This window comes from Gadus macrocephalus, chromosome 11 (assembly GCF_031168955.1).
Source record: "Gadus macrocephalus chromosome 11, ASM3116895v1".
NCBI lineage: Eukaryota > Metazoa > Chordata > Actinopteri > Gadiformes > Gadidae > Gadus > Gadus macrocephalus.
Genome location: NC_082392.1, coordinates 14,445,872 through 14,462,334, shown reverse-complemented (window position 1 = coordinate 14,462,334; position 16,463 = coordinate 14,445,872). Strand labels below are relative to the sequence as shown.

The 16,463-nt window shown below is 47.4% G+C and overlaps 1 protein-coding gene across 9 annotated transcripts in view; it reads left to right on the top strand.

The window, feature by feature from the left end:
- Positions 1–16,463, top strand: part of LOC132468221 (intermembrane lipid transfer protein VPS13B-like) — a 325,476-nt gene that overhangs the window by 27,914 nt on the left and 281,099 nt on the right. For all 9 annotated transcript variants that reach the window (XR_009528182.1, XM_060065938.1, XM_060065939.1 and 6 more), the window contains exons 7-13: positions 112–286; positions 6,708–6,994; positions 9,034–9,129; positions 10,390–10,512; positions 11,152–11,289; positions 13,022–13,109; positions 15,846–16,040. Coding sequence is in view for 8 of the 9 variants with exons in the window: in XM_060065938.1 (XP_059921921.1) it covers positions 112–286; positions 6,708–6,994; positions 9,034–9,129; positions 10,390–10,512; positions 11,152–11,289; positions 13,022–13,109; positions 15,846–16,040 (1,102 nt within the window). In the remaining variant the exon portion in view is untranslated. The remainder of the gene's footprint in view (positions 1–111; positions 287–6,707; positions 6,995–9,033; positions 9,130–10,389; positions 10,513–11,151; positions 11,290–13,021; positions 13,110–15,845; positions 16,041–16,463) is intronic.

Here is a 16,463-nt window from a genome sequence, read left to right as displayed (position 1 = left end):
CACACACACACACACACACACACACACACACACACACACACACACACACACACACACACACACACACACACACACTCTCACTCTCACGCCCCTCTCTCTCTTCCCGGGCAGATGCAGACCATGGTGGAGAGCCTGAAGCTGTCCGTCACCGACCAGCAGCTGCCCATGTTCATGCGCATCCTTGAGCTAGTAATCGCCCTGTACTACGGGGCCATCGGGGCCCCCCGGGATGGCGACGCGGACGAGGGCAGTGGGCCCATCAGGGAGACGGTCGACCCCGTGCCTGGTGAGTGTCTGTCTGACGTGTGTCCTGCAAATGGCAACTTTAATTCACTGCTGCGGCTCTCACTTGTCTGAGAAGAGAGTAGGTCTTTTGGAAACTAACAATATTTGTGTGCGTGTGTGTGTGTGATTTGTCATGGCTGTTTGTACTTAAAGAATATTAAGAGCGGTTCACCAGCTACTAAGCAGTGATGTGGATGACTCTGTTGCTCCATACATGCAGTTACATTTTCCGAGTAGTGTGTGAGACCTCTTCTGTTTGTGTGCAAGTTATTTCACAACAACTCCTCCCCCCCCACAGAGCTCCATGCCGCCACGGCCACAGCCGTATTTCTCCGGCAACATTTACAAACAGAAATCAAATTCTCAAGTGTTTAACAAGCCACGGGAACGAGCTGAATGCCCCGGCCCCCCGGCCCCCTACTGTGTCCTCCCTCACCCTATGTGTTGCCTTCCTCATGGGGGGCCACATGTGGTCTGTCATCCCTGGATGGGACGTTGAACATCACTTTGACCGTGGAACGGGCGCCTCCTCCTCCTTCTCCTCCTCTTCCTCCCGCTCTTTCAACAAACAAAGCGCCCCGCTGTGTAACTCGACACGAACCAGGGGAGGACGGGCCGGGAGGAGAGAGTCCTACCCACTTTCTGTCTGTGTTTGGGACCATAGAGACACTCTAAACAGAGAGAGCATGCGTCCACATTATAAAAGGAACTGGTTTGCCCTTAGGGCACAGGAACGATGCACCCTTTTGCACACATGGTACCATAAAGAGTCAACGTGGTTATATTTATTAATGCGGGTTTATTAACAAAGGCATCGATGCAGACGTGTACTAATATTCACTCAACGACATGCATGTACTCACAAACATGCTATCCAATAATTGTTTCTGCCTAAAAACTGAATCAATTCAAACGTCACATGCTTTTTACGCTGCTTTTCTTAGGAGCTCGGCATGCTTCTTCACAGCATACTCATATATGATAATTGGCCTATGAATAACTGCACTTGTAGCACCAGAGAATCATCCAGGAGGAAGGTAGTGGGTCGGAGGAGGAGAGCAGGTCGTCTCTTTCTCGCCCTATGTCCATTCTCTCTGTGTCTCTGTATCTGTGTCTCACTCTCCCCCTCTCTCTCTCTCTGTCCCTGTCTCTCTGTGTCTGTGTGTCTGTGTCTCACTCTCCCCCCCTCTCTCTCTCTCTGTGTCCCTGTCTCTGTGTGTCTGTGTCTCTCTCCCCCCCCCCCCCCCCCCCCTGCCGCTCTCTCTCCTCTCTCTCTCTCTCCGTGCCTGCCTGCTGGGCCTTCAGCTTCAGTGGCGAGTTGGCACGGCTGGCGCTTCTCTTTCCGATGCCAGATGTAAACCTCTGTGTCATGGCCCTGCTATGCAGAGCCTCCGAGAATGAATTAGTATCCCATCGCAAAAATATACAAGAGGGGACCGGCGCGTGGAACCCGAGCGGCCCCAGATCTTGTTATGCTGGAAGTAATTGACGGAGGAAGGGGTTGGGGTGGGGTTGGGTGGGGCGGGATGACGGAGGAGGAGGAGGGTAGCGGAATGAAACTTGTCGGGCTTGTTTCACATATGGCTTTCAATATTAGCCCCCATGTGTTGTTTATTTATTTCCTTTTGAATACAGGCTTAGTGAATTTGATCTATTATTTATTGCAGCAGCGCTGATTAATGGCGGCTAACCCGTGTTTGCTTGTGATAAGATCGCTATTCTGTGATATTCGGCTACACTAAAGTCCCTTGTGCCCGGCTGGGACTGCCTGAGTATTTATTTATAAGTTGTTAACATTGTGAGTATTCATTGTTGCGTGTTTGCTGGAACATGATACCTGTGACTTAACATGTACTTCATCACATCTTAGTTGATTTCCCCCCTCGCTAGCCTGCTATGGGTCGGAGCGGTGTGTGTTTGTGTTCTGTGTGCCCATGAATGCACATGCGTGTGTGCATGCCATGTTTCCCCGTGTCTATCATTCGGTCTTTGCTAGCCGCTTTTAGTAACTGACTCTACCAGGACAGAATGGAGGCTCACTGTGTGTGTGTGTGTGTGTGTGTGTCCAGAGTAATGATTCAGTCTGGATCTGCATTAATAGACCGTGACTTTTAATTGAACAGGGTTCTTCCTAGAGAGTCTTCAAAGAGAATATAAATGTTCCCCGATTTGACAGTATTTTTCTTTTGGTTGAATTAACCATGTGGAAAAAGTCTTGTAATGTGTTTATGTGCCCGTGAATCACCGTGCTCGCATTGCTTATAGGTAGCGGCCAATGTTTTCATTAATGAATAGCCCACTAATAGGTGAGCGGTGTGTGTCTCACCAACCCATCAGGCAGGATTAGAGAGGAGCGGCTTCTCTCGTGTCTAAAACTCAACAGCTTGACTCTGAAACACTGCAGAAGGTTCAGTGGTTGGAAACATGGATGGCTAACACGCTTGAGTGGACCAGCTGGTCACGGCAGAGAGCACTGCACGTCCACAGAGTATGAGAAGAATTAGCTTCAAAAGGCCTGTGGTGAAAAAAGTGTGTGTGTCTGTGCTTTGTGTAAGAGATTGAGCATGCAATTGATGATGAGGTTAAGTGTGTGTGTTTATGTGCATGGGCATGTGCCCGACTACACACGCATGCACGCACGCACGCACGCACGCACGCCCGCACGCACGCACGCCCGCACGCCCGCACGCACGCACGCACGCCCGCACGCCCGCACGCCCGCACGCCCGCACGCCCGCACGCACGCACGCACGCACGCACGCACGCACGCACGCACGCACGCACGCACGCACGCACGCACGCACGCACGCACGCACGCACGCGCACACACACACCCTTGTGTGGCCAGTTTAATATTAGAAATATTTTATATATATTTTTAATTTATCCTTCTATTTTTACACAAGTGTGTAAAGGCCACAGGGTTCCCATGTCTGGCATAGTGGAAACATTTTTAAATATGAAATTATGCAAAAAAAGGAGTATCTCACATTCCTGCCCAGAAAGAGAGATTTCAAAAGCAAGAATGATCTTAATGTCAGCCTGGCAGTGTCTAGCTCAGTTAGTTTGTATCCTGGTACACATGTTTTTTCCCCCTTGCTTCAGTATGTCTGTTTTACTGGCATGTAGCCCATGAGAAAGAAGTAAAGGGAAAACATGTTACTACAGGGGATGTAAGAATAGGAGGCGTGTTAGTTGCCGTGTATGCGTGTGCATATCTACACGCTTTGTACGTAGTCTTTATGCGAATGGGAGAATTGCAAGCTCCAAAACATGCATCCAATTTTGCTATTCTGTGATATTCGGCTACACTATCTCGACAGAATTAGAATTAGCATAGATCATTGTCTGCGCACACGTGGTGGCCTTTAGCTCAGGGGTCAGGTGACCAGTCCACCTCCTTCTCTTTAAACATGGAGGGACATCTACTGGCCTGGGAGGGCACTGCCTGTTCTCTCACTCCTTGCTGCGTGTGCTTCTTTGCTTCGCATTTTGACATTTTTTCCCCCTCTTTCGCCACCTATCTTGCTCATCTCATTTTCTTCACACTTACACACACACACAAACTAACTCACTTAATCACTCACTCACTCACGGACGGACAGACCGAGGCCTGGAGAAAGTAGGATTCTGGGGGGAGTTACATGACTGTACAGCTGTCAAGCTATTCCTGTATTCCTATCTCTACCTGAGTATATTGGATGTCATTCACCTTCCATTTTTGCAGGGTACCTTGATTAAACGCACGTGGTGTTTGTATCTCAACCGCCTAACCATGTAGGCTTCTTGGAGCCTTTCTCGGATCAGGCGTCTGGTATTTTGCACCTAGGATTAACACTTCAAAGTCCCCTTAAGTCGGCAAGTTGTGATCACTTGATTTGTAATTTCGCTCCTATTTTGATTGCCCAGGTACTTTGGTCAGACGGATGTAGACGTGAAGGGAAAGGGCTTAGTGCCTCAAATCTGACACCTCAAAGCCTTTCACTGGATAGACACCACCCAGCTGAAAAATAAGGAAAAATTTGCTTTTGAGTTGGACTCGGTGTTAGTGAAATAGAAAGAAAAAAAAGCCCATTACATGGGATTTCCAACTGCCAATTCGCAAAGTGAAAGATTTAATTAAGAATATGTCATAATTTTCACCGCCTAACCCCCTGGGATCCTCCGCTGTGACCTCACAGACCATATTGTTTTCTCGCGGAGGACGTGGGGCCGAGTGGAATGGGATTACACATTCTTCCCCGCCGACGTCAGCCGTCCTTCTCTGCATGTGGACACGGACACGGACACGATGGGCCCGAGGTCAAAGGTCAAAGGTCGGGATGATTGAATGCCCTCCCTCAAGCCCTACCTGCCGTGGGTGTGAGCTTGTTCGCGTGACTTCAAGAAACTACTTTCTACAGTTTTATCCGTTATCCATCCCAAGACAGCCATATGACTTACTCAACTGTCCAACTTCTTGGTTCTGAATCAAGCACGCATTCTTCCTCTTCAACCACATGCTCTGTTACATGCTACACACAACCCCATTGTCCCAAAAGGCCTGTCCCAATTTTGTCATCCACGGTCCTCATTTTGCTTTGACACATGATAGCACTCTTGAGGCTACTCAAGTTAAAACCCTTCCCTTTTGATTGAAGTTTCACGATTCAAGAACTTTATTTGTCACATTCACATACTTACATGTACAGTGAGATGAAAGCGACTATGCTAACAGGATTCTAACAATTTTACTATAAATAGAAGCAACAATATTTACAGTGAAACAAAGACAATAATTGTAGTGATGGATGTAAATAAGGGATCTGTAAAAATGACGGTGTGTTTCTATGTGCATGTGCATTGGAGGGGCCGTTTGTGGAACTTGTTAGGGGTCCTGTTAAGATCAGTGGTCACAGCCCTGATAGCCTTGGGGAAAAAAAACTCTATCTCAGTCGCTCTGTTGTAGCTGTGTGAGTGCAGATGCGCTTGCTTGACCGTAGCAGCTGAAACTTATTGGGCTGGTGTGAATCCTTCATGATCCTATAGGCTCTGGTTCTGCACCTCCTGGTGTATAAGCCCTGCAGGGAGGGAAGTGTAGTTCCAACAATGTGTTCATCCGATCGCAACACCCTCTGCACAGCCCTCCTATCCTGAGCAGAGCTGTTGCCAAACCAGGCAGTGATGCATCCTGTCAGGATGTGCTCTGCAGCCCCAGAGTAGAAGGACTGAAGGATCCTCTGCAAGGATTTCTACAGCTGTCTGAGGTGATGAAGGCGATGCCTTGTCTTTCTCACCTCACCAGAGTGTCTATGTGTGTTTTCCACGTCAGATCCTCTATGATGTGGACTTCCAGGTATTTAAAATTGCTCAACCTCTTCCAAAGAAGTCCCATCAATCCATATCGGTGTGCACGTAGTGTTTATCCTCCCTGCTTTGCTAGTGTCACGCAAATCTAGATCCACGATCTGTGATTTAAATATAAAAATGTACGAAAGCAGCCATTTCTATCACTCATCGGTTTGCTCGGTCCAACAAATACTGCAGCCAGCTAGTCTTGCTTCAGTCTGCACACCCTTGTCTGTCTCCCAGCGTGTGTCCGTTCCAGGACTCCACCCTTTGTCCCTGACTGAGCCTCACCAGCCTGGCTTGTGTTCAACTCTCTGCTCCTCGGTCTAACCGGCCATCCTCCTCCTGGAAGTGGTCACTGCCGCAGCGACCTGTGGTCCTGGGCCCCCTGGTTCTGTCGGGGCCCAGCGGGGGCCGCTTTGACTGCAGGCCAAGGTCCCTCCTGTCAAGATGCGATTTGACAGGCGGTGACCTCTGACCCACACTGGAATGGTCTTTTTCTCTCTTGTTCTCTCGCCTATTAATACGTGGATACTGTCACACTCCCTCTCTCGCACACACACACTCATGCCGCTCTCACACCTGCATGTTGGAAGCAGCTATTGTGAAAGTGCTGTTGAGAACAATGTTTTGTGTGTTCAGTTGACAGCTGCCACAACTCTCTTTTGAAAGTTTAACTCCAGACATGGGGCGAATTCATTTTCTGCACTGTAATAAGCAAAATTAGAAATAAAAGCATGTATGATATACACGATCAAAAGACATTCTCTGTGGACTATTTGTTCTCTGAAAATGTCTCATTAATTTAATACTATTTTTAATGTGTTCAAGGAATGCACCTCAGAGGTACTCTACAAAGAGCGTGAATACATTGATGGATTGCATCTTGCTCACGACATGGCAAAGATTAATTGTTTTGAATCCATGCAATCAATAACCCTCCCTAGTTATGTTCCTATGATGTAGTGTAGCACACTGCACTTTAACAAGGTAATGTTATTTTTTAAGGCTGCAAACCTTGAGCTGTGATGCTGCTACGCCTCCCGCCTCGCAGCTTACTCCTTTTATTGAGCCACGTATTAATCTGCTTCAAGGTATGGACGTGGAAGAGGACAACCAGGGGATGGCCCGGCCGTTCTCCAGCTCAGAGCTCTGCATGCAGCCCGGAGGGCCCGACGACCAGATGGACGAGGGATGGGTCTCTTGGGCGTGGTCCTTCGTGCCGGCCATCGTGGGCGAGGAGGACGAGGAGGGCGAGGACGGCACCTACCACCAGAGAGAGCCAGGGTCCAGCCCGAGTGGCACCCAGCAGCATGCGCAGCCTCGAGACCCCGTCGTGTCCATAGGATTCTACTGCACCAAGGCGTCCGTTACCTTTAAGGTAAGTCGGCCCGTCGTTATGTTGTGCTCATGTTTTCACTCAGCTGTGCTGCTTTCAATTGTTAGTAGTTGACGATGTGTTTTTCATTGGCTACTATTTTCGGTATGAACCATGGTGCTGTAGACAGATGCCTGGGCGAAGCTGTCGATAACAAGATACATTGTAAACATACAATGTATTTTTTTTTAGGCCTTTTTTTCTTTTTTACATTTACCTAAAGTCAAAAAAAAAATGGAAACTGTATACATCACAAATTGGCAGGGCAATCTACAAACGTACATCATGCGTACAAGGTAGGAAATAACTCCAGAGGGAGGATTAGCCAATGGCACTGATTCAAGAAGTTCTATTTCCTGAATCTGGCCTTAAAATACAGTTGTGTTAGCAATTAGGACATTCTAATGCCTCCGATTTTTCATCTTCCCTTCACTGGCCAATTCCGTCCCTCCAGTGCTTTCTTGCGGTTCCAATGTAAAGTCCGTGGCCCGGCCCCAGGGAGGTTTGTGTACGTCTTTCCCCTCCACGTGCGGTTCTGGGCGGGGAGGCTACGGGCAGCCGCTAACGGGTGTCTCGGGTCCCGTTAATGTCTCAGACATTATGCATGGTATGATTACTATTTAGAAAGCCATCCCAGCGGTAATCCCCTGCGCTCACTCAGAATAGTTGAAATTCAACTGCATTTCCCCTCAGGTTTAGGCTGGTCAGATCGTATTTCTAACCTAATGTGTGCTGTGCGTGTGTGTGTGTGTGTGCCTCCTGCCCTGTGTATGTATGTATTAGTGCATGCGTGTGTGCATGCGTGTGTGCATGTGTTTTCAGTGCGCTCCTAATAATGTTTAAATTGTTCCTGTAGTGTTTGAGTTCTTTTAATCAATTAATTGCCTCTTGTCTGGAGTAATTGCAGACAGCTGAGTTTTAAACGCTTTCCCCGCTCTCATGCGCGGAAGCGTTTAGTTTGAGGGAAACGTTGTGCTCTTTGAAGAGCCACTGCAGGGACCTGAGGTTGACGTGCCTGTGGAATCAGGGAGGTAATTTCTTCGGATCCTGATGCATTACATCCCCGATGCGTTTGATCGGAAAAGTTAGACGTGTAATTTTAACGACACGCTACACACATCACGTGCAGTTTGAGGTCAATGGCCTTCTCTCCCTTCCTGGCAGTTGTTACACACCTGCAAGAGGTATCCATGACAGGAGTTTGAGTTTATTTTTTCCCCAATTTCAGAAACACAATTTCCTCTCAACTCTTTAACGTTATTTTTGGCAGTGGAAATTGGATTAGTATCAAAGAAATCCTATTCTGATTTTTATTCTGATTTTAAATATTTCTTTGCTCTTTCTATGTCTCATTTAAAGTACCCCGACCTTCATTTAAAGTTTATAATAATGCATTATTTTATTCTAAAATCCAGTGTTGGCTCATCTGCCACAGTAGCGTAATTTAGTGATTTATCTGTGGTACTGTGTTGATTTAGGCTTCAACTAAATCGAGAGCCCCCCCCCCCCCCCCCCCCCCCCTCCTCCCCCCACCTTACCTTCTGTTCACCCACACTAAGGCGGCCATGTTGTTTTTGGATAAACCATAAGTCTGCATCCACTGTATCTGAAGGGAGAAGCTGCTCCTAGGCTAATGATCTGCCTTCCCCATTTGTTCTGTGTTGTTGTTGAGTGGGCTCTGGGTCGGGCCTTGCTCCCTGTGCGTGAATAAACCCTCCGACTGGAGGGAGGAAGAAGGCAGCCAGGGCGCTGGGGTGAGGGGAGAGAGTGTGGGTCGCTGTAATAAGGCACAGCTGCTTCCAGCCCCTGCACCTGCTTCCTGTGTTGGAGACCGCCGAGTTCTGCTCCGAAACACTGGATTCCTGAAGCGCTCCGTCTCCCCCGTTTAATGTCAGGGGGATTTTTGAACTCTCTCGAATCACCCAGGCAAACATATCGATGACGTGTTGTGTTTTTTTTTATTCTCAGTTGTTGTTGTTGCTGTACCTTAAATGTGTGTGTGTGTGTGTGTGTGTGTGTGTGTTCCTCCTCTTTTGCCTCAGCTGACAGAGTCCCTTTCGGAGAGCAGCTACTACAGTCCACAGAAGGTCAAGTCCAGAGAGGTCCTGTGTCTGGAGCCGGAGGGAATCACCATTGAGGTGATCCTCTATCCTTTTCAGCCACCATGGATCGTTCAATGTATCTGTACCTACTCGGAGTGGCCAAGTCCTAAATGAATACTTAAAAAAACAAACAAAGGAAACAGACACTGGATTCATCTCTCAAATCCGTCAGTTCAAGTATCATACTTTTCTGATCCTCTCGTTATTAAAGACAATTTACTCAGAGGCCACTCGGAGACACACCGCCGCAGAACTTGTCTTCCTCATAATTCCCTTCTCAGGAGTGTTCCTAACGACACCCCTCACATGTCTAATCCCGGGCCCTCGGTGAGCACTGCCCGCCAACACTGCACAAGATGGACTACTTATATTTATATACGTATCTTATTCTCTGATTACCTGGGTAGTAAAGGGCTTTTCTTCTCTGAGCTTTCTGCCAGATGTACGAATTCAGAGAGATTTCCAATTCCAATTTCAGTAATTTATGCTCTCGCTGGAAGCGGGACAGCAACGTGAGAGAAGCTGAAGGGGGAAGGTGGCGGGGGGGGGGGGGGGTCCTCGCTTGTAAAAGACAGGGGGGGGGGTTGGGGTTACAATTACAGTGTGGTGAAACCTTGTGTTTTATTGGGTTGCTCTCTGCTGGGTTGACTTCTGGGGAGACGGGACAACATAGTGGGTAACACACACACACACACACACACACACACACACACACACACACACACACACACACACACACACACACACACACACACACACACACACACACACACACACACACACACACAAATGGGTAACCGGTTGCCCCTTTATTTTCTTTACACAGTGTAATGAGCCTATAACCAAGAGCCGCCAACACCACAAACCAACACAAGCAGCCCCTTAAATCACCTATTGCTGAGCTTTGTTTGTGATATGCCAATAATATAATGAGTCCATAACCCAGTAGAAGGCATTACACTCTTAAAAAGTTAAAAAGCGAGTTTGGGTTGCATTACTATGAACTTTTGCCCTGTAGTCTTTTTATTGGTATAATATTGACTGTGTGCATATTGCGCAGCCCAGCTCATTACCTCCTCAGTCTTGTTATTTTTCCATTTCAATAAATCAGACGCGTTTCCTTCGACACGGAGTAACACACACTGAGCGGTTCACGACTTAACAACTCCTTCCACCAGATACATGTCTCTCGATTTAACAACCTAATTCACTGGTTTCAGTTTGGCTCTTCCTCCCCTCCGTCTGTCCCTCTTTCATACTGACTCGTTCTCACATTCCCCTCCTCGGTGTTCCCAGGTGCTGATGATGGGTGAGGCGTTCTTCGACTGTCAGATTGGCATCGTGGGCTGCCGGGCCGTCTGCCTGAAAGGCATCATGGGAGTGCGGGACTTTGAGGATAACCTGAACCGACGGGAGGAGGTAAAAGCACACTGTGTACACCACCAGAAGTCAAGAACCCCAGGAGGATGAGTTTCCTTTATAAAACAAAACAGAAGGAGATCTCACACACACACACACACACACACACACACACACACACACACACACACACACACACACACACACACACACACACACACACACACACACACACACACACACACACACACGTCCATTTCAGAGGTAGACACAGAGGTGTGATTGAGGTTTCTTTATGGAATTGTGTGTTCCAACTACCTTTTTGTATTAATACCCACATGTTATTCGCACAATTTCTGGAAGCCTGTGGCGACACAGTCCCCTTTCTTACCGCCCATGCACAGCCATCCATTCAACCTGCCGTGTTTTCGCAGCGTAATATTATATCATAAAGTTAATCGAAAATTGATTATGTTTGCATTTTATGACCGGTGGTCGCGGTTCGGACAAGAAACTTGGAAGCTTCCCGTGGCGCACTTATTAACTAAATAAGTGTGTCAAAGTGTTATATGTAACATGACTCAAATCCCCTGGCATAATTGGTCATAACATTAATCTACATTAATCATCGACAAGGTTGTATATTTGTCCACTCGGGCCTACTTCCTCCGTTACTTTCCCCTCTCTCTCTCTCGCCAGGACGCTGTGTTCTTCATGTGCGGCGAGACTCTGAGCGCTAAGGGGATGACGTACCTGACCAACTCCCTGTTCGACTACCGCAGCCCAGAGAACAACGGCGTACGGGCCGAGTTCATCCTGGACGCCACCAACCACAAGGTCATCGTCACAGCATGGACAGTGATACTGCATTTAAATCCTCTTTTAATGGCGGTGGAAATATTGAGCAACACGCATGTAACACACACACACACACACACAGCAACACAGGCAATACAGCAACACAGCAATTACAATTTTAGTCATCATGTGACATCACTTTTGTACTGGGTTTATCTTGGCTATTGTAGCCATGGTAGCCACCAAAAACAGGAGAGGCAGCCGAGCTGTACAAAGTATTGGGCTTGTAACGTTTCAGAAAGGTTCGCGCCCTGAGGTCCTGACATCTCATCATCGATACCATGACTGGATTCCATCTGATGTTGCAAGCGATTCGTTGGTATTACAGTCTCTTGCCAAACTGCAGCGGATCCCTTCCAAAATCAGCAAAACACGTCTTATCTGAAGAATTTCATCTATTCCCCTTAAATCACTACCAAATACAGATTACTAACTTCCAGTCCCGGTGGCGTCTTTCTTTCCACTGGCAGCGCTGCACGCCGCAGTAGAGGAATGCTGGCTCTATCTGTCTAGTAGCATTAAAACCCTTATCCCTGATAAGGCTCAGCTCCCCTCTGTCAGCCATCCCCGACTGGCCTGTTGACGCTGCTCAGCCATGCTCATGACCCTCAGTGGGGGCGGCTGTTTGTCCATCCACTCACCGTCCGTCCAGTCGTTCATCCATTCGTCCCTTCGTCGGTCTTTGCGTACTTGAAAGGCTCAAGAAGTCAAAGTGTGTGTCAATTCATTAGCGGTGTTGAGACAGGCCTTTTATGGCTTTGATCCAAACGCAGGCCCGCACCATTAGTGAGCCTAATAAATATTACTCATTAACTTCCCTTTCTGATAAGGCTGCCATTGGAGCTAGTTGGAAGGTGAGGGTTGTAATGATCTCTCTGTGTGTGTGTGTGTGTGTGTGTGTGTGTGTGTGTGTGTGTGTGTGTGTGTGTGTGTGTGTGTGTGTGTGTGTGTGTGTGTGTGTGTGTGTGTGTGTGGTTGCTTTGCAGTGGATTGATGTGCACTATTGGTAGCGTTAGAGAGCAAAGTGGTGATAACCTCTAGAGTACTCTGCAGGGCTGGGTCAATAGCTCTACACCTACAGACTAATGCATGATCACAGTTGAGTTATTAACAAGCATAGGCCCCAGATGAAGAGGATATTTGATTGGAGGCCTGAAAATATTACCAAAATTCAGAAATTAGCCTGATCTTGGTCATTGGTTTCAATTTAAATCATTCAAAATTAAGCATTTTTTTGCAATTATAACCCTATTTTGTTGCAAAATTGATTTTTAATCCAGTCTAAAAACAGCTGCCAGAAGAACCTGCCAAACAAGACATTAATAATCAAACTCTATGTACAGAATATGAGGCCCTGATTGTCGGGTTTATTTCTCCATCTTTACTAATCAGGGCGTGCTCTGCATTTCACGCTGTGTGCCGTGTGAGTGAGTGCTTTTTTGAACCATTAATGAAGGACTTTTAATATAAGATGCAACTTTATTTATCCCCCGTAGGATAAATATGTTAATATTTGTTAATATATTTGCTTAAGAAAGAAAAAGAAAAAAGAAACTATACTGAACCACGCACCTTTTATTCATCCCATCTTGGTTCTGATCTCCCTTCACCCCTGACTCTCTGACCCCATCCACAGATCACCGGGTAGGGGGTTGTTGGGCTGTTTACTCCCCTACCGTGGTGTTTACCTGGCTCTGCTTTTGTTTGACAGGAGACCTACACAGAGATAGCCGGCATGCAGCGCTTTGGTGCTTTCTACATGGATTACCTCTACACAATGGAGAACGGCGGTGGCAAAGGTATTGTCCCACTCATTCCCCTACACACTGCTTGTTTGCTCATTTCCCTCACCTTTCTCTCTCTACCCCCCTCGCTCTACCTGTCATGTTAAGTCTTGCTTGCTCGCTCTCTCTCTTTCTTTCTTTTCTTTCTCTCCTCCCCTCCCCGCTGCGTCTCTTCTGTCAAACATGCCCCCTGGAGACTCAGAGAAAGAGGGTGTCTTGTTTGATATGTAGCCACCTGGTCCTTGACCCTTCCTGTCCCCACGCTCACCCCAAACTTACCTGGAGGGCAGCTGTCAGGAGTGTTTAGTCTGTGCTGACACGTATTTGCGTTTCTTTCTCCGCACCGCTTGTTGATACACTGTTTCCCCTCTGTGTGTGTCTCTCTCTCTTTCTCTCTCTCTCTTGCTCTCTCTCTGTACCTGTAAGCGCTTTAGAAAGTGAATAGGCCGACGCTTGGCTAATTGGGTGTCACTGTGGCTGGCAGGAGTCCTGACACAGGCAGAATCCTCATTCCTTCAACAAAGCTCTTAAGAATGTTTATTTAAAGTATTGGAAGATCTGAGGTTCACATTAAGAGATCAGGCGCTCGCTCTCTCTTGCATTATGACCTGAGTGACTGTGAATGTTACATTTGGCACTGGGAGCATGTCTCTTCGCTCCCAGGGCTGTATTGTTAGGAATGTTTGTATGGAAGGTGCCAGACTGTTTTATAACGTGACTGTTGTTCGTCAATAAGGAATGTTGCCACAATAGTAGAAAAACAAAATAAAACTTAAGAGCATTCTGTTGCCGATCAGCTCAGAAGATTGACCTGAATATCAGGTCTGATCTTTAAGCTACATCTGTGGTTGCCAATTGAAGTGGAGATCACACTTAATAGGCTTGTGTCCATCATCGGCTCAACTGGCAAATGTTGATAATGGATAAATGCCAGCAAAGATACACTGTTCTGATGTTTTATTAGGATGAGATGTTGGCACAGGTAGCATGCAGGAGTGTTAAATGAATGAGCAGAAACCAAGATGCAGCTGGAGAGAAACCCTCCGAGAGGAAATGTTCTAACTAGTAACTGGAATATTTCTGGGAGAGTAAGTTCATCTACTTCTTTCACCTGCTCCCTCAATCTCTCTGACTCTCTTACACTCTATCTTTCTGTCTCGCTGTCTTTCTGTCTCTCTGTCTCTCTGTGTCTCTCTCTCTCTCTGTATCTGACTCTCTTAGACTCTATCGCTCTGTTTCTCTCTGTCTCTCTTACTTTCTTACTCTCTATCTTACTCTTACACTCTATCGCTCTGTCTCTCTGTCTCTGTCTCTCTTACCCTCTATCTCTTACCCTCTTACACCCTATGGCTCTCTCTCTGTGTCTCTGTCTCTGTCTCCGTCTCACTCTGACTAGGCTATTGTTTCCTGCGAGCTGTCGTCTAAAGATAAGAATCTAAATTAAAAACAAAGAGGGAAAACATTGGTAGTGTCATCGTCAGCTGTCAAAATGATTAGTGACAGGGCGGTAAGCTGTCGCTCCGCTGCGTTCCTCCTAGGGGATGCCGGGGCTAATCCCTTGGCCAATTGCATTCTTCCTTCTCTCCCCGAGAAGGGGACGGGATCCGGTGTCGGCCGGAGCGAATGAGTCTCCGTCCCTGCATGGACGCGAACTAAAAGCGCACTTTGGAGTCAACCAAAATATGACCCGAGCCGCTGATGTCACATTGGAGTAACGTTGCCGATCAGAGCCCCCTGTGCCTTTGGGGAGCAGGCAGATACCGCTTCTAAAGTCCCAGCACATTCCAGCCCCCTCCCAGGCCGCTGACCGCTCTCTTAACTGCAGCCACATGGTGGATATTAGCCTAATCCTTCGCAGCCACATCGCACAAGTAGCGGGAAGGGGAAGTGACATCGTCTGATGCCCCTTCTCTAAAACCACCGATAGCGAGGGAAATCGTAATCGCTAGTTCTAAAATAAAACAATAAAAGTATAAAGAATCCCACACAAGCATAACAGCAGTAGGCTGTCTGAACTATGAGAATGTGGATTTGATGTAATGTGAATAAAGCAACTGTTCAACCCCCCCCACACACACACACACACACACACACACGCACACGCACACACGCGTGCACACTCAGACACAACCCCCTTTCCGCCATTCATCTGCCCGGTCGTTTATTCATTATTTCTTTCTCATTTTATTGCGAGCAAGCGGTGGATTTAAGCGGTGACCTCTGTGCTACAGGCCCCTTGCAAGTGCAGGGGCAGCTGTGGGAGAGAGGCCGACATTTGGAATAGTGATCACCGGAGAGCCCGCAGGCCAGTGTGAGCTACTCAGAGCTTTCTGACGCTGCCTCGTCTCGCCGCCTCTTTTCCCTCTTTCTCCTCTTTCTGTGTCATTTCCCAGAGCATCCCAACAGTTTAAAACCATCTAGTTTGGAAGTTGTAAACTCCATTTGATTCTGTTACATCACTCACCTCACTTCAAAAGGAGTGATACCCCTGTCTAAATGCAGAACTTGTAATTGAATAATAATACATCTTAATTTTAGGCCCTTTTCAAGGCACACACAATCACTTTACATTATACAAGATAAACGTTCAAGATCGACTGCTTCCAACATGTATTGATGTATATATATGGAATGTTGTTTGTCATTAATTGCAGTATGGTGCAGTTGATCGATGTATGTGTTCTGTATCTCATTTTAAGATAAAGGACATGTGTGACCTCCGCGTGGACATGTGCCTTTGTGTTCCCCCAGGGAGCGTGGGCTCGCAGGACTCCCCGGCGGTCGCCAAGGAGGAGCCGCTGCCGGACGTGCAGGAGAGCTCCACCAAGCGGCTGGTGGTCGGGCCCCTGGAGGTCCGACTACACAGTAGCGCCGTCCACCGCATCCTCAAGATGGTGGCCTGCGCCATGGACCACGAGTACGAGCCCTACTGCAAGCCAGAGCCAGGTCAGAAGTCACACACACACACACACACACACACACACATGCGCGTTGTTTCTTTGTTTCCGCATGGTCGGCAGTTTGTTTCGTCCGACCGCACGGTCCATCAGAGGACATCGGTTACTTTTAGACAGGCCATTGAGCGTAGAAAGAAAGAAGAAATGATGGATGTGTTGTTGTACTCGTACTGCAGTGCAGCAGTTAGATTTTTAGTATCTTGCATGTTGCTGTTAAACCCTGCTAACTGTCGTTTTTCAGCACTAATAAATACGATTTGGGTCATTACAAAATCCTGTCTCCCCAGATGAATAAAATAAAGTTACTTAAGCATTACCTCTGCGGAGGGTTCCAGAAGTACTGGTGAATCTATTGATTTGTAACAACTCGTGCAACCTTATACGATCCTACTTGCACTGTTCCTCAGCTATG